General features: G+C 42.0%; 2 protein-coding genes across 2 annotated transcripts in view; one reads left to right on the top strand and one right to left on the bottom strand.

Annotated features, from left to right (window-relative positions):
• LOC114651549 (tripartite motif-containing protein 16-like) overlaps nucleotides 1-18,603 on the bottom strand; it is a 451,159-nt gene that overhangs the window by 332,210 nt on the left and 100,346 nt on the right. The gene's annotated exons all lie outside the window — the stretch shown is intronic.
• LOC114651550 (tripartite motif-containing protein 16-like) overlaps nucleotides 1-18,603 on the top strand; it is a 39,008-nt gene that overhangs the window by 10,428 nt on the left and 9,977 nt on the right. The window contains exons 4-5 of the mRNA XM_028801351.2: nucleotides 9,697-9,856; nucleotides 16,993-17,058. Coding sequence (XP_028657184.1) covers nucleotides 9,697-9,856; nucleotides 16,993-17,058 — 226 coding nt within the window. The remainder of the gene's footprint in view (nucleotides 1-9,696; nucleotides 9,857-16,992; nucleotides 17,059-18,603) is intronic.

Genomic DNA, 18,603 nt, shown 5'->3' with positions numbered 1-18,603 from the left:
AAGACATCTTATTATCAGTTAGGAGCCTGCACTGATAGAGCACATTGACGCACCCACCACATGACAAACCAACTCAGAATCCCAGATTAGGGCTCTAGTGCATCCATGCAATGGGTGACACCTCAGCACCACACTAGTTCAGGTGGAATGGAACCAGTGGGAGTTTTTATGGTGGCTGGAGTGCCAATTCAGCCACTAACCCCCAGGTTTTTCCCTGCAGGTTGGAGGGAGTGAGTTTAACTACTTGAGATCAACAGTACAGAGTAATGGGGATTGTGGAAGAGAGGTGAAGAAGAGAGTGCAGGCAGGGTGGAGTGGGTGGAGAAGAGTGTCAAGAGTGATTTGTGACAGACGGATATCAGCAAAAGTGAAAGGGAAGGTCTACAGGACGGTAGTGAGACCAGTTATGTTATATGGGCAGGAGATGATGGCACAGGTGACAGAGCTGGAGGTGGCAGAGTTAAAGATGCTAAGATTTGCATTGTGGGTGACGAGGATGGACAGGATTAGGAATGAGGACATTAGAGAGTCAGCTCAGGTTGGACGATTGGGAGACAAAGTCAGAGAGGTGAGATTGCGTTGGTTTGAATATGTGCAGAGGAGAGATATTGGGTATATTGGGAGAAGGGTGTTAAGGACAGAGCTGCCAGGGAAGAGGAAAAGAGGAAGGCCTAAGCGAAGGTTTATGGATGTGGTGAGAGAGGACATGCAGGTGATGGGTGTAACAGAACAAGATGCAGAGGACAGAAAGATATGGAAGAAGATCATCCGCTGTGGCGACCCCTAACAGGAGCAGCCGAAAGTAAAAGAAGAAGATTGGAGGGCCTACATGCAGGGCTGGATGCAGATTAACGTCACACCCAGGACGGGTTTTATTATTAGTGCAGTGTGGAAAAAAGACAGGAGGGGGACTGGCCATCAATATAAATGAGCAATGGTGTAAATAGGAACAGACTCAATTAAAGTTAGCAGGTTAAAATTACAGTTTGTAATTCAGACGTTGAACTTCTGGCTGTCAGAATTCATGTATGCTATTTGCTCAGGGAGATAAGTGACATTATCCTTATTAATGCTTATATTCCTCCCTCCACAATTGGGGACCATCCTGTCACCAATACTTTGAATGATGATTCACTCAGACCCTCCACTTATAATATGTGGTGACTTTAACCATGTGACTTTAGAAGAAACTATGACAAATTTAAATTAGTTTTTGTCGTGTTCCACTCAAGGAAATAACAAGCGGGCCTGCTGTATTGAAATGTTCAAGATGCCTTTAAGTGTAAACTACTGGCACCTTTGGGCAGATCTGACCACAACCTGATTAATTGTATTCCCAGCTACAAGCCAGTTGTTAAATGGCAACCTGTTACCACCAGAAGATTAAGGAAGTGGAGCCTGGAGGCTGAAATGCCTCTGAATGGCGGCTTTTTCTTTTTTTTTTGGAGGAAGTGGACACTGGGTCACTCATCTCTGTGTGTTGAGATCCTGACGTGCTGATGTCAACTTTGCAAACGAGAGAGGCAGCTGGGAGTTTTTGCATTTTCTGTGGTTTGAGAGTTACAGTAATTACAAAAATACATTTTGCGCCTAAAAACTTGGGATTTGGTTGCTGCTAAGGAACCTGGCAGGAATTTTTAAAGCTTTTATTCCCTTTAGAAGGGTTTTTTGCTTTTTGTTGCCCACACAGGAGCAAAAGTAGCTGAGTGTTTGGAGGAATTTGGAAAAGTTACTTGTACTTGTGTGACAGGTGCCTGGTCACACTTGCTGGTAATCTACTCTAGACACTGTTCGAATGTCCGACTACGCCACCCAGCCTTATTAAGAGACTGAGAACTCTTGAGATTTACTGATAATAGTGCACAGGGCAGTGAGTAAGCACACCAATATAAAGTACATCAAAGAGATAAACAAACATGAGAATCTAACAATATCGGGAACAAAAACCCACAGTCCACACTCTGAAAGTGTGTTAAAAACATAAAGTGCTGCACTCTGTACTAACCCCTACTTTCTCTGCTATTCTTTTTCTGGTTTTCTGTGGTGGCCATCTACACCACCACCATCACCCGATCAAACCACTGTGATGTCCATACATTGATGGACTGAATGCCGGAAGTCCACGTGACTGTTACCATCAATTTCTTCCATGTGAAGCCTGAAAACCATAAGGACTGCTTGAGATCATCTGTTAGGTAGAATGCCTAGAGGGGGATGGTCAGGTGGTCTTGTGGCCTCGGACCCCCTGCAGATTTTGTTTTTTTTTCTCCAGCTGTCTGGATTTTTTTTTTTGTTTTCTCTGTCTTCCTGGCCATCGGGCCTTACTTTTATTCTATGTTCATTAGTATTGCCTAATTTTATTTTTATATTTTTTTAAATATTTTTTTTTCTTCATCCTGTAAAGCAGGCGAAATGGTGGCTCTGAGGCTAGGGATTTGCACTGGCACTCGGAAGGTTGCTGGTTCAAATCCCATAAACGCCCAAAGTGACTCTACTTCATTGGGCCCCTGAGCAATGCCCTTCACGTTCCATCCTGGGGATGATGTTAATCTGCATCCAGCCCTGCAGAGCAAAACCTGTGGGTTGGTGGCGGAATTGACACTCCAGCCACCATAAGAAACCTTTGAGCTACATCGTTTGTATGAAAATGTGCTATAGAAATAAATCTTCTTGTTGTTGTAAAGTGGAGGATACAACCTTTAGTGGTTCACAGCCCAGTTTGCATGCTGTGTTACCCCAACAATTAATTGTCCAACTGTCCACCAAACACTTGTTTCCCAACAGATGTTTTGTCGAATCGTTGAATCCCTGTCAGCGTCTCTTTGTCGTTCTTTTTTCTTTCCACTCTGGGCTCCTTGCGTTGCTGTGACCTCAGCACGTCTCGCTTCTCATCCATCAGCTTTGCTGTCTCTTTCGTGAGTCTTCCGTCTCTCGCTGGGCCCACAACCAATGTCTCTCTGCTGGCCCAGTCTCTTCCTCCCTTTAGGTAGATGTCTCAGTCCGTGTGCCTTGCTTCTTGCCAGCCATGTACCCTCGTCTGCCTGTGAGCCCCTGTGCTCTGTGTGAGTGGTCTTAGCAGAATTCGCAGTAGACTGTCACCTGAAGGAAAAAAACAAACCTGTATGTCAGTAAGTTTAAATCTGCTTTAGTCCCCACCTGGATAAAACAATGGCACCTATCCATTTCCTGGGCTTAACAAATAATGTACACACAGGTTAACAAAAAGTATTGTTGCCAACTACCAATGAGTACACATATGCTGACTAGAACCCAACAAGGGGGCTCCGCCTCCTGCTCGCTTCGCTCGCCTACCTCCGGTGTTTTGAACCCGTGCCCGCTGGTCAGCCGTAGTTTCAGACGCACGTTGTAGGAGCTTGCGTTGTTTTGAACCTGTGCTTGCCCTGCTTCTGCGGTTTGAGACGCGCATTGTAGGCGTATATCTGTCAGTTGAGCTCGTTCGGTTTGAACCTGTGCCTGCTTTGCCTCTGCAGTTTCAGACGGTGGATAGGAAGTAAAGAACGTATTGTATAGTAAATCACAAAGAATTATTGGAATATCTCTTTATATACAATATTTGTAGTAAAGATGGTTTGTTGTCCTTGAATGAGTTTTCCTTGGTATTGGAGTATTTATAACTTTAACTTTAATGTCAGATGAACGCCGAACTCATGAGAAGGCTACATAAAGTTGTCCATGTCCAAATACGCGCTCAGAGAGGTATATGCCAACTTTGTCCATGGTCTGTGCTTGGGATTTGTTGATTGTCATGGCAAATGCAGGTTTATTGGGAAATTGCCGTCGCCCAAGTGTAAATGGCAATTCAAGGGCAGAACTTGTAAGGTCAATTCTAGGAATTAAAACAGTATTGTCAGTATGTGATCCTGTAAGTATTTTTGCTTCAATAACATTGTTTGTCATGGTGTTGATGACTAAACGTGTACCATTGCATAAACCCTGTTTAGTATTAAGGTTTCTTAATAGCATGACAATTGTTCCGATTTTAAGGTTAAGATTGTGTTGTGGTAATCCGGCCGGGTTAATAGTGTTCAAATATTGTAAGAGGAAATTAAGATGTTCAATCTCGTCTTCAGAATCAACTTTGTGAGAGCTTAGAAAGAGCTGTGCCTCTCCAGGAAGTAATGAAATGACCTGGTTATTTATGTGATCAACATCAAATATGTTGTGGAGTCCGTATTTGTGGGGTTTCTGTACTATATTGTGTTTTTGCTTGCGGGTTATTAGAGGTGCGTGGATCATGCATGTGTAGTGTGTTTGCGTACTGTCTGGCGCTTTCCGTACTCCAATTGATTTGTGACCCTTTCTGGACTCCGTAGTCTGTCCCGTTTTACTCTGGGGTCGGGCGGTGACTCCTGTTGTTTGTGTGGTTATGTCGTTCGTAATAATTTTTTGCATTTATATAGCGCTTTTCTCACTACTCAAAGCGCTCAGCAATTGCAGGTTAAGGACCTTGCTGAAGGGCCCAACAGAGCAGAGTCCCTATTGGCATTTACGGGATTCGAACCGGCAACCTTCCGATTGCTAGTGCAGATCCCTAGCCTCAGAGCCACCACTCGTAGCCTCCATGGACTCCATAGTCTGTGGGGGGGTTTGTGTGTCATTGTTTCTGCCTTTATATTCTGTCCCTCGCCGTGCATGTGTTTCGTGCCTAGGTTTTTTTGAAGCTGTTGCATTCCAGTTTTCATCATCTGTAACCTGCTCTCCATGTGTTTGGCCCCATTCTTTAACCTCTTTTTGACTTTGTTTCCTACTCTGTCTTTTATTTCTGACCTTGCTTTATCCTGCTTGCGGCATGTCAGTAGTAATATGGATGTCCCCAGACATATTAATGTACAAGTCACGTAAATACATTTTCCAAGGAAGGTCTTATTTTAGGAGTGTGTTATAGACTACCCAATTCAGACAGTAACTTCACCACACATCTTTTTAGTAATATCAAAAAGACTAGTTTGCAGGGAGATATTATAGTCATGGAGGACTTTAATTATCCGAACTGGATAACCTGGCAGATGGAGGAGCACAAGACCAGGAGTTTTTAGAAGTAATCAGTGACTGTTTGTTAACACAGCATGTTAAAGCACCAACACGGGGTGAAGCCTGTCTGGATTTAGTATTTTGTAATAATCAGGATAGAATTGAGGGTGTAGAGGTGATTGGACCACCAGGGTCACATGACCATAATGTAATACAATTCTCAGTATTTTGTAAGAGTGCAGATGTAAAGACTAAAATTGTTAAGCTGAACTTTGGTAGGCTAATTTTGAGCAGATGCGACAAAGTCTAAGTAGGATACACTGGGATAAGCTTTTAAGTGTGGAGACAGTCGAGGAGCAGTGGAACAGGTTTAAAAATGTAATGCAGGAAAGATACAGACCTAAATTTGGAATTAATAGGAAACTAAAAAAACTCCACGGTGGATTAATAAAGATTTAAAAAAGAAGATGCAAAGGAAAAAAACTGATTTATAAGGCATATAAGACTAATGACTGCAAAGTGAATCATAGAACATATGAGAACATGAGGGCAACCATTAAGAAGGATATCAGGGAGGCTAAAAGACAGTTGGAGAGGAACATAGCAGATAAGGAGAAAGACGACCCTAAGAGATTCTTTCAGTACTTTAGTAGTAAAAGAGCAGTCAAGGAGGAGGTCAAGTTTATCAGAAATAGTAAAGGGGAATTAAAAGATACAGACTGCGAAATAGCGGATGCCCTAAACTTACATTTTTCTGCGGCCTTCACAAGTGAGCAAGTTGATAACCTCCCAGAACAACAAACATCTGTGCAAAATTCTCCATCATCAACCACATGTCATTACTGCTTCATCCCAACGAACCAAATATGCTCAACAAACAAACAACGTTCCTTTACAGAAGTTGCGCCACGTGACAGATGATCACCACATAGTGAACAGCACAACGTAACTGAACACTCAGGGCGACATGCGGACAACCCCTCTGCACGACTGAATCTGACTGAATGAAAATGCTACTGCTGTTTTTTCATTTTTACTCAATTTTTGTTCTCGTTTTAGTTTGTTCACATATCACTAATTTTTATTTTTATTTAGTTTTAATTTCTCTGCCTTAATTTCAGTTCTTGTGCTTAGAAAACAAAAAAAAAACAATATTTTTAGTTATGTTTTTAGTTCTAGTTCTCATTTTTGTTATGAAAATATCACTGTTACTAACATGCTGGAAGCAACAAAATTATACAACCAGAGTGGAGCAGATGATATTATTTATCTGGACTTTCAGAAAGCATTTGATAAGGTGCCACATGCGAGGGTGGGCATCAAACTAAAAGTGGCAGTTCAGTGTGATGTTTGTAGATGGGTGCAGAATTGGCTCAGACACAGGAAACAGAAGGTGATGGTGTGAGGAACCTCATCAGAACTGGCCGATGTTAAGAGTGGTGACCAGCAGGGGGCAATGAGGTTTGAATACACAATGGGGGGTCGGAAAATCGAGAGTCCACCTTATGAGGAGGATTTAGGAGTCATAGTGGACTCTAAGCTATCGACTTCCAGACAGTGTTGAGAAGCCATTAAGAAGGCTAACAGAATGTCAGGTTATATAGCGCCTTGATATGTGTAGTACAAGTCACAGGAGGTTCTGCTCAAGCTTTATAACACACTGGTGAGGCCTCATCTGGAGTCCTGTGTGCAGTTTTGGTCTCCAGGCTACAAAAAGGACACAGCAGCACTAGAAAAGGTCCAGAGAAGAACGACTAGGCTGATTCCAGGGCTACAAAGGTTGAATTATGAGGAAAGATTAAAACAGCTGAGCCTTTACAGCTTAAACAAAAGAAGATTAAGAGGTGACCTGATTGAAGTGTTTAAAATTATGAAGGTAATTAGTCCAGTGGATTGAGACTGTTATTTTAAAATGAGTTCATCAAGAACACAGGGACACACCTGGAAACTTGTGAAGGGTAAATTTCACACAAACATTTGGAAGTTTTTCTTTACTCAAAGAACGATAGACACTTGGAAAAAGCGACCAAGTAGTGTGGTAGACAGTAAGACGTTAGAGACATTCAAAACTCGACTTGATGTTTTTTTGGAAGAAATAAGTGGAGAGGACTGGCGAGCTTTGTTGGGCTGAATGGCCTGTTCTCGTCTAGAGTGTTCTAATATTCTAACAGACTGGCAAATGATGTGCCACTCACATGGGGACAATATTGAGCAACTCAGTCACTGCATCACAGACTATATTAACTTCTGTGTCAACACTGTTGTACCCACCAAGACAGTGAACTGCTTTCCAAACAACAAGCCCTGGATTACTAAGGAGTTAAAAGTTCTCCTGAATGTATTCAAACCTGGTGACAAAGAAACTCTGAAGGACGTACAGTATGTGCTAAAGAAAATCTGAATGAAGAAAGAAAGCATACAAAGTTAAAATAGAAGACAATCTCACTCAGAATCACATGAAGGATGTCTGGAAAGGTCTAAGTATAATTACTGGACTCAAGCAACTCACGGCTCAGGTGCCAGAAAGGGATGTGGACAAAGAGAAAAACAACCTGCATCAATTTTTAGTTGATTTTCCCTCCCATTTCCATCTTCTTCCAATGCCCAGTCTCTCCACCCCATACCTACTACATCAATAACTCCTACCACCTCAGCTGGAATGACCAGTGAGAAGTCCACCTCTGACCACCAGTCTGGACTGTCCATAGCCGAAGACCAAGAAAGGAGACAACTGAGGAAGCTACACACGTGAAAAGCTGTGGGACCAGATGGAGTCAATCCTCAAGGCCTTAAGGCCTGTGCTGACCAACATTTTGGTGTCCTCTGTCACCTGTTCAGTTTGTCCCTAAGACTCCAGAAAGTACCACTGCTGAGGAAAACATCCTGCATTATTCCTGATCAAAGAAGGCAGGTGACTCTTCACTTAATGACTGCACTCATGTCTGACATTATGAAGACCTTTGAGAGGCTATTCCTGGACTATAGGAGTCCTGTTGTGGTAGACCACCTGATCCTGCTGCAGTTTGCCTATTGGACAAATATTGGAGTGCAGGATGTCGTTATCTGTTTTCTCCACAAGGTTTTTTGCAACCTGAATAAATATGTCAGCACTGTGAGGATTCTGTTTTTTGATTTCTCCAGAGCCTTCAAGACCACCCAGCTATCCTTGTCAAGGGATCAGCTCAGAGATCTGCAGATGGGTGAGCCTGTGGTGTCCTGATGATGGACTATCTGTCAGGCAGACTCAAGGATTGTGTCAACAACACTGGAGCAGCACAAAGAACAGGCCTGTCTGCTTTACTCTTCACTCTGTGGACCTCTGACTGGAAATATAACAGCAGGTCAGGTCACTTGAAGAAATTTTCAGAAGATTCAGCACTTATGGGGGTGTATCAGTAAGGGGGGTGAGATGGAGACTAGGAGACAGGGGGAGAACATTGAGAATTGTCAGCAACTTAACAGCAGCAGAATCAAGGAATTGGTCAATCTTCACTGTACTAAAGAGCCTCTATGTAAGGTCACTATTCAATGAGTGGAGGTAGAGGTGGTCCACTCCTACAAGTACTCGGGGGTCCACATTAATGACAGGCTGGGCTGGTCTTGGAACACAGAGGAACTAGAGAAGAAAGGGCAGAGCAGGCTGTTTTCAGTGAGGAGATGGTGTTACTATAATGTGGGTAGTGACATCCTGCACATCTTCTACAACTCTGTGATGGCCAGTGTGGTGTGTGCTGGGATGGTGAGTGGCCCACTGAATCAACAAGCTTATTAAAGGGCAAACTTGGTTATAGGACACACTCTGGACCCCCCTGGAGGTCGTAGCAATGGAGAGAATTAAAACAAAACTGACTGCCATTACGAACAATGCTGCACATCCTCTCTGTGACAAACTAACACAGAGAACTTTCAGCCAATGAATCACTCAGATGACGTGAGTCAAGAAACGCTAAGGGGGCTCCTCTATACCAACAGCAATATGCCAGCATAATGCCCCCCTGGAACTGGGACTGCCAAATCAGAAGATTTCTTTCTTTGATTTTCTTGCTTTTTAGTCATTCTGGTGTGTTTTCAGATCACAGTCTATCTATCTATCTATCTATCTATCTATCTATCTATCTATCTATCTATCTATCTATCTATCTATCTATCTATCTATCTATCTATCTATCTATCTATCTATCTATCTATCTATCTGAACAACTGTGGCCATCTTTACTCTGTCTTATTGGTGGTCAGTAATATTTCCTCACTGCAAACTTTCCACTTTGCAGTTGGATTTAATGGTTTGCTTTCTACAACTAATATATTTCATTTAATTAAATTGTCTTCCTTTTGAGAACGTTGTGGCTTTGGCTTTGACACAGCAGTCCCCCTTTCTTCTACTTCTACTGTTCTCCACACCATTATGCCTTGTTTTCTGTACTTAAGTCAGTTCTTTGCCCACCTTGCTGCACACCTTAGTTCCTTTATCTGTAGTTGATCCTCTGATGAGAAGATGAGGATCTTCTCATGGAGTTCTGTGTGAAAAAGTCATTGAATGTCCAGGTCAATAATATTAAACTGTCTGCTATGTTCAAATACTTCCATAAATCAACATTAGATGAGTGAAAAGTGACCTCCTCATTTACCCCCTCATATCGACTGTCCATCACACAGATCCCTTAAATGAAAAGAGCTTCTTCTTCTTCTTCTCTCCTGTCACAGACTTTCTCATCTCACTCTCTCCTGAGTGATGATGGAGACTTGCTGAGCTTCACTGTCGCTGCTGACTTCTCTTCTGAGGGCCTGAGAAATGAGCTGTCCAGTCTGAAGAAGAGTCTGGAGAAGATCAGCCAGTGGGACTTCATGACAAGGACTCCATCAGGTAGAGCGTCTGGTGACATTGTATCCTTTGTTAAAGTCCATTAGAGCAGTGATTCCCAGACTTGGTCCTGAGGATCCACTGTGGCTGTAGGTTTTTGTTTCAGCTCCCTTAGAAGGACCAGAGGGATGGTAAGAGGAGGCTGAGAGGTGAGATGCACCAGGAGGGTCGTTTCTTTAACATTTTTTCGTTAGCCTGAACTCTCAATCCTGTTTTCTCATATATGGCGCCTTTTGCAGGGACTAATTCTGTCCAGTGATGTCATACTGTTAGAGTTGCTTTTTGTTAGTTGCTGATATTTTAAAAATCTATGAAGTTTTTTGTGTGCTGTCTCAGAATCTCCTTTTCATTTGACATTGTGACTGATTTCATTTGCTTCTTTTCATTTTACTATAAGATGGCCAAGTCTGCTGAGCACCCAGTGTTGCCTGTTTGAGTCCACTGAAGATGTAAACTGGCACCAGTGCTCTGTACGAGGTCTGAATTAACTTCTACAGGATTAACATCTGTAGACTGGTGTCGCAGCTGACTGAATGAGGCCTGAGTGTTAAAGCAGTAGCATCTCAGCGTGGGACACTTTGGCATATGCACTAGGCCGAGTCATAGCGTTAATTTAAGTTAGGGAATGGAGAAACCAACTAAACCATTTGTCCTACTTGAAAGTCATTTTTTGGATTTACTTCAACGGAAGGAGGAACTGCATTGAGGAAGGGTGAGCAGAGGTGTTAGTGAAGGATGATGGAGGGTTGCACTGGTGTAGAGTGGGGTGCCAGCATGAGTGGCTAACCAGCTGAACAGGAAAGCACCGTCGGTGAATGTCACGGACACTCGTGTGGGCTCGAGAAACCTAGAGGACCGTGTCCAAATCCATGTGCCCACATCCTGGTGTTACTTGACTGTCACAGGAGTTGTAATTAGGTGACTGAATGCTGCATTGCAAGGGCGGTGGTGTGTAAGCCTATGGGGTGGGTTGTGAAAGATATAAACTGGGATCGGCTGCAAGAGTATATAACAACGTTATGGGGGCCTAGACATGGAGAGCATGTTCGCCGCTCATCGGTCAAGTTGAACTGTGGGATGATGTCTGGCAGTCTTCAACAAGTTCCTAGCTGGAAGAAAAGGTTACATAGTGCTGGTGGTTGAGTCCTCCAAGTTATCATTGAAGGAGAGGCAGACACCAAGCTGAAGCTTTGCTACTGGTGCTGGAAGGAAGTCGACTCGTTGTTTGTAAGCCTTCGGGTGACTTTGTGCTGAAAGTGAAGCTGTTGCAGTGTCTGTGATGGTGGACTGGCACCTCTTTGTCACATGGTAGCACTTGTAGTGGTCCAAGTAGTCCAGTGGATTACGTATTACAAGTTCTTATCAAATGTGGCTTTCTTTTTCAATATTTGCAGAGGGCAGCTCACTTGTTTTATATTTGTGTTATCCAAAGGTCAGACACGTGCATGTTAGACAGACTTTACAATGCGAGAAGTGTTTTGGTTAACTTACTCCTGTTGGGAAGATTTGTATATTGAACAATGAATTTTGGACAAATTAAACCTTAGACTGGCTCACTCTGGAGATCTATTATGTCTGATTCTGATGTGACGTCAGGCTGTCCTACCACCTCTATAATTAGCGAGCGTTCACCTAAAGAATCATCTTCAGGCTTCTCTCCACCTCATATGAAGGACTCTTCTACTTTACAATCAAGTATGTCAACCAAATCACCTAGTTGACCATTTGCAGCTCCTCCGGGCTAAGCAGTGAGAGATCTGAAGGCAGTGGTGATCTTTGGGGCTTGAGATTGATCCTGCAGTTCGAGACTCCCTGGCCAGGGTTCAGTTACCTGTCCTAAGCCCCTGTCATCTTATATTTCACATCTTTAACTCTCATTAACCCTTCAAAGAAACCACTTTGACCTCTGAGACCAGAGTAACATGAGAATATAGGTCAAATGATTGATAAATCTAATTTATACAAATACAGGAATAAATGGTGGTAACACAAATTAAGCTCCCTACTTAGCATACAGCCTTTGTAATATACAGTAGTTCAAATCAGTCAAAGAAGGAAGATGTTATAATGTCCTCACAGGTGACGCAGTGGTAGTGCTGCTGCTTTGCAGTAAGGAGACTGTGGAAGGTTGTGGGTTCGCTTCCTGGTTTCTCCCTGTGTGGATAGCGCTTTGAGTACTGAGAAAAGCGCTATATAAATGTAATGAATTATTAATAATAACACAGATTTGACTTCTCTTAGCATCTTGAATTCCAGTGTGAAATGTATCCAGCAGGGGGCGCTAGCTCCCTTGTTGGAATGAGTTCTTTTGTGATTGCAGTGTGTTACATAACCCAAATCTATACAGATATGATATTAAAAGGCGATACCCCTCCCTTAGTGATACGGCGGTAAGAAATCACATAGGAGAAATAACATGCCTTTCTTTAATGACGGTTTACGCGGTATAACAGACGAGGAAGCCATGACAAGAACCCAGTTCGGGATTGAGGGTCCGAGGTGCAGAGTCTGCCATTTTCATCACTGCATTGGAAAGAATTTCCGGATTGAATGACATTATCTCCTATTCATTAGTCAGCCTCAAAGGTGTGCCGGGCAATGTGCCATGGCTTTATACTGTTCCTTCATGTGCAGACCCTCACGTAGGTGAATCATGCCATTCCAAACAAGGCACAGAGAAGATCCAATGTCATGCTGACTCCGACACACAGAAATTGTACACAGTGGTCTTCAGTCTGACTGCATGTTTTCCCAGCTGTCTTTATCTGTCTGGTCTTATGCTTTGCCTAGCAGTTCTAAATGATGAGTCCCCTGTGCTAAATCTGTGTCCACTGTGCATGTGAGTAGAAAGAAAAGTAGATGTATAAAATATATTTGTACAGAGCACAGTGACATATAAACTTATGTTGCATGAAGTCAACTCTGCTCTCCACTTTATGCTGAATTGGCGGTGCGACTTTGGTCCAAAGCCTCATCCTTGTTCTGGTTTGATGCTGGTATTTAAACCTTTTATGTTACTTTATAAAGTTATTTTACACAATGTTGAAAAATTAATAAGAAAGCTACATATTTTGGCAGCTGCTGCTTTAATTTTCAATGAAATGAAAAAAGCTCTCCAAGAGAAAACGTCAATGAAGAAGAAACAGTTTGCTCTATCTAAAAAGGAGAAACCCTCATTTATAAAGGTTTGCTGCAGATGACTTAACTGAAAATAAATGAATAGTTCCTATGTGTATAATACATATTTATCTATTTTACTTATGCCTTTATTCCAGCAACTTGCAACATCTGAGGTACAATTTGTTACATTACTTTTGTTTTTTGCAGCACAGGCAGGTGAAGTGACTTCCTCAGGGACAAACAGTGGTGTCAGTACCAGGATTTGAACTGACAAGCTCCGGGTTTACTGAAATATTACTGAAGAAAGAAAAAAAACGAAAACAGGCAAATAGGGTTATGCATACAAATGTCCATCCATCCATTATCCAACCTGCTATATCCTAAATACAGGAGCCAATAAGTAGATATGTATATATACAGTATATATATATATATATATATATGTGAATGTATGTATGTATATATGTATGTCTATATTTATATGTATATATATATATATATACAGGTACTTGTCGACTTACGACCGCGATTGGTTCTGACTGACTGGTTGTAAGTTGATCTGGACGTAAGTCGGCCTATGTTAATTTAAGGTAAGAATATTAGACTGGGTAATAATATTATAATCATCTTAAAATAATATTTTATCAACATTTTCTTACTTTCTAAGACAAACACAGCATACTACAGTACAATTTGTTTAATATGTGGAAAACGTACAAAACAAGAAATACTGTACTGTACATTTAATTCCTGGCACCACTGGTGCTTGGCTGCGGGTTGTCGATATCGCCTTCATCTGATCAGGCGAGGCTGCGGACGGGGTGATGGGAGGAGTTGCTCTTTTCATAAACATAGTGAGCTTCGTCTGAATTGTTTGTTTTTTTTTTCTCTTCATAAATTTCGCAATAAGGACGAAATGTGTTGCGTGCCATCCGTTCAATCCTCGCAAATCGTTCAATATTTGGGTCCATTTTTTCAAAATGAGCGAGGAGTTTATTCAGTAGAGATAAATCTTCTGACAATCCCTTTGTGGTGAACATTCTTTGTGGCACCTCCTCCTCTTCGTCTTACTCCAATTCTCTTGTTTCTTCTTCCGCCACTCTTTCTTCTTCCAATTCTATCAGCTCTTCATTCATAAGTTCACCTGATTCCCGGTCTAGCAACTCCTCGACATCTTCCATTTCACATTCCAATGAAAGGTCTTTTGACAGTTTCACTATTTCTTCACGAATCTCATCAAGTTCTTGTTCACTGTTAAATCCAGCAAAAGTATTTACATAACGCTTAACACACTACTTCCATACGCCATTCATACACTGTGAGTCGACATTTCTTGCGGGGAGGGCTTCTGTTTTCTCTGATCTGAGTTCACCTCTGTTATAGCGCGTCTTTATTTGAAAAGAGCAGTGTCAGATCGGGGCGAGCGTGAACGCTAACTTTGACAAGCACTATAAATTTACAGCGGTTGTTACAGACGTAAATCAAATGTATGTTTTTATTGTATAATATTAACAATAACAGCAGCTCTCTACTCAAAGCGGTAAACTCGAGAAGCTGCTAGCATCGAACCCAGAAGCTCTTGATTGGGAGTCAGCAGTTGTGTGTGGGAACTGTTAACATTTGAATGTGATGATTGTATATAAAACTTGTGCACGAACGAGACTGGGATAACTGTGGATGTGGATGTGAGTGGTGTGTGTGACTGAGAATGACTGGTGTGAAGCCTGAAGTCCAAATATCAAATAAACACTTTCACAAGTACAAGTATAACAGAACAAGTGCGCTTTTATTCAAGAAGAAAAAAGAAAGCAGGTTGCGGTAAGCAGTTGATGCGACTGCTTGCGTAGTGCAATCCTAAGAACTGCCCAATCAAGAGCTTCTGGGTTTGATGCTGGCAGCTTCTCAAGTTTGCCGTTTTGAGTAGAAAGCTGCTATTAGTGTTAATATTATAGGGTTATATGTTAGGGTTATATTATTATCAAAAATTGCCAAAACAACAAGACACAAACACACGTGGGGCAACACTGCTGCGTATATTTTTACTGCTGCGTAGCGAGACTTGAGAGTGCGGGAAACTGGCGCTGCCAACAGCTGGTGGGGGAAACAGTCAAACGCGTCGTAAAGTCGAACAGTCGTAACTTGCATAGGTCGTATGTCGACGAGTACCTTGTATATATATATATGTAGATATGTAAATTTGTATATGTATATGTATATATATATGTATATGTAGATTTGTGTATATGTAGATATGTATATATATGTATATATGTTTATGTATATATATGGTTACATAACCTCTTTAACACACTACTTCTCCACTGCGAAGCGCGGGTATTTTGCTAGTCTATACTAATAAAAGCCAAAGCCCTCACTGACTCACTCATCACTTATTTTCCAACTTCCCGTGTAGGTAGAAGGCTGAAATTTGTCAGGCTCATTCCTTACAGCTTACTTACAAAACTTAAGCAGGTTTCATTTCGAAATTCTATGCGTAACGGTCATAACGGTTGACAACGTCTGCCATGTTAAACTTTCTTATTTATGGCCCCATCTTCACGAAATTTGGTAGGCGGCTTCCCTGCGCTAACCGAAACCAATGTACGTACTTATTTCAGTGGTATGACACCACTGTCGGCCGCCATATTGAACTTTCCAATGGTCTTTGTTACTTATGGTCCCATCTTCAACAAATCTGGTACGCGGGTTCCCAACGCTAACTGAATCCTACTTACGTACATATATACGTCCTGTAGCTCGGTCGCCGTATGAGGCGGCATTGGGTCCCCCATCCCCACGCCTCCCACGTATTTGGCTGCCTGCCTATATAAGGCCGTCCGTCGCTCCGGTCTCTTCATTCCCTTCCTTGCTTCGCCACGGTATTCACGTCTCCCTGCTGAAAACTGCAGCCTTTTTATTTAATCCACAGCTTCTCCGCTGTTTTATTGTTCGTTTATTACGATTATAGTTATTGTGTAGGTATTTTAGACTTAGTTTACATTGTTCAGGTACCCATTTTCTTTATCGTTCCAACCTTCCCCCCATTAACATGTCTATCGAGCTGATCACCATCGATCAAAGAACTGTCACTTACCGAGTGGTTTCCATGCCCGGAGATGGCGCCTGCTTTTTCCATTCTCTGTGTTACATATTGCATGGCCATATCAGGCTCACTCTTGATATCCGGAGTAACGTTGTGTCTTATGTATTGAATGACTGGGACAGGTTCAAGGTGTGGACTGATGACGGTACAAGAGATAATTCTACTACACAGGAGCACTAGAAGAGTGAAATGCTTAAGCCCTTCACCTATGGTTTTGCCTGTGAGTTGATGGGTGCCGCTGAATTGTTTGGTTGTCGCTTTCAAGTGTACCAAAATGGCCAAATATTTTACACCTTTGGAGAACCGTCAATGCCTCTTAAACATCTTAGATTCACAGGTGACAATTTGAGTAGTGGACACTTTGATGTTTATGAATGTTTCAACTCTCAAAAGCTGGATGTGAAGTTATTGATGAAACCCATTTCAATTCAAACGCCTCCAATTTCCAGTAAGGCTCTGCTTTGCAATGACAATTAATAAGTCTCAGGGACAGACCCTACAAAAGGTTGGCATTGATTTGAGGCAAGATTGCTTTTCACATGGCCAACTATACGTTGAATGCTCAAGAGTGAGCTCAGCACACAGCTTGGACATATTACAACCGGAGGGGCGAACTGACAACGTGGTATACAAACAGATCCTTAACAAATAATTATTGGGATATTTTCCCTCAGTTTAAAAAGGTTTACTTTTCTTCTTAATAAAAATTTTAAAGCAGTACTTCGCCGCTGCGAAGCGCGGGTATTTTGCTAGTCCTTAATAATTCCTTCCATTAATTTTCCTGTGATGCACATTAAGCTTACTGGCCTATAATGGCTGGTCACCCAGTGTGCAGTGACTTCCTAAAAATATGTGTCAAGGGTTTATATGTGTATATCTTCTCAGTTTTCATTCTCTCTTTTCTTTTCATTTTCAGGTCATGAAGCTGCAATCTTCACCCTCCAGCCTCCTGAACCTCAGAGCAGAGAGGAGTTTTTACAATGTGAGTTTGGGCTTTGACTGATTTCACCACCAGAACTGAAATTGTTTCTCTTTTAATATCTCAGGCCAGGTTATGATACAAAAGTGTAACCAGCAGAAAACTCTGTGTGAGTGTCGAGTGACTGATGAGCTGAAAGTGTGGGGGTCCTGAGACTGGTGCATTATGGGATAGAGAGATTCAAGAGGTGAAAGCATCTGGGGGAGTCTCTTTAATTGTGAACAGGCTCTCAGGAAAGAAAAGCATGGGGTCGACCTCTCAAACAAGTGCTGCACCCACATCCCTTCTTCTTCTTTCTCTTTTGTTTTTCTTTTTTATTTGCTCTTATTTTCAAGTCTCTCCCTTTCCAGTCCCTATCTCCATCTGTTCCTAATTCACTCTCATCTGTTACTAATGAGCTCATTTTTGCTGACGTTGTGAGATACAAATGAGGTTATAAGGAATTAATTAAAAACTGAGAACAAAGGGGGAGAACAAATACATAATACAAGAGAGGCCTCATCTGGAGTCCTGGGTGCAGTTTGGGTCTCCAGACTACAAAAAGGACAAAGCAGCACTAGAAAAGGCCCAGAGAAGAGCAACGAGGCTGATTCAGGGCTACAGGGGATGAGTTATGCAGGAAAGATTAAAAGAGCTGAGCCTTTACAGTTTAAGGAACAGAAGATTAAGAGGTGACCTGACTGAAGTGTTTAAAATTATGAAGGGAATTAGTCCAGTGGATCAAGACGGTTATTTTAAACTAGTCATTAAGCCCATTACAATAACGGACGCTAGAACAGTAGTGCATAAACATTAGTAGGAACAAACAGTCTATATTAAATGGCAAGGGACTTTGACCTCATTCTTTTTGTTGGTCGTATTTTTCTTTCTTTCAGCCTTTCTTTTGTTGATGTTTACTTGCTGAGCTGACCGTTCTTCGTGGGCTGCCGCCATGTATTGTGTGTCTTTAATTTTCTGTGACAGTAATACTGTCTTGTACATCCGCTGGCTTGTACGTCCGTAATATACCTTTAATTTTCTCTGGCGGTAATACAGGCGTGCGCGTCGGTAATATGCCTTTAATCTCCTCTGACAGTAATACTGGCTTGTATGTGGCTGTAATATGCGTCACTGTGTTGTGTACCTTTAATTTCCTCTCGCAGTAATACTGGCTTGTATTTCCGTAAAATGCCTGTAACTTTCTCTGACAGTAATATCGTGCATTGCACCGTGCCCCGCGCATGCGCACTTCACCAGAAGACACACACACACGGACACCTGGACGCACACAGGGATTTTATTAAAGAGGATTGAATTCATCAAGAACACGGGGACACAGTTGGAAACTTGTGAAGGGTCAATTTCGTACAAACATTAGGAAGTTTTTCTTTACACAAAGAACAATAGACACTTGGAATATGCGACAAGTAGTGTGGTAGACTTTAAGACGTTGGGGACTTTCAAAACTTGACTTGATGTTTTTTTGGAAGACATAAGTGGACAGGTCTGGCGAGCTTTGTTGGGCTGAGTGGCCTGTTCTCATCCAGAGTGTTCTAATGTTCTAATAAA

Source organism: Erpetoichthys calabaricus, chromosome 5, assembly GCF_900747795.2.
Source record: "Erpetoichthys calabaricus chromosome 5, fErpCal1.3, whole genome shotgun sequence".
Lineage (NCBI taxonomy): Eukaryota > Metazoa > Chordata > Cladistia > Polypteriformes > Polypteridae > Erpetoichthys > Erpetoichthys calabaricus.
This window is presented reverse-complemented; position numbering and strand designations above follow the sequence as displayed.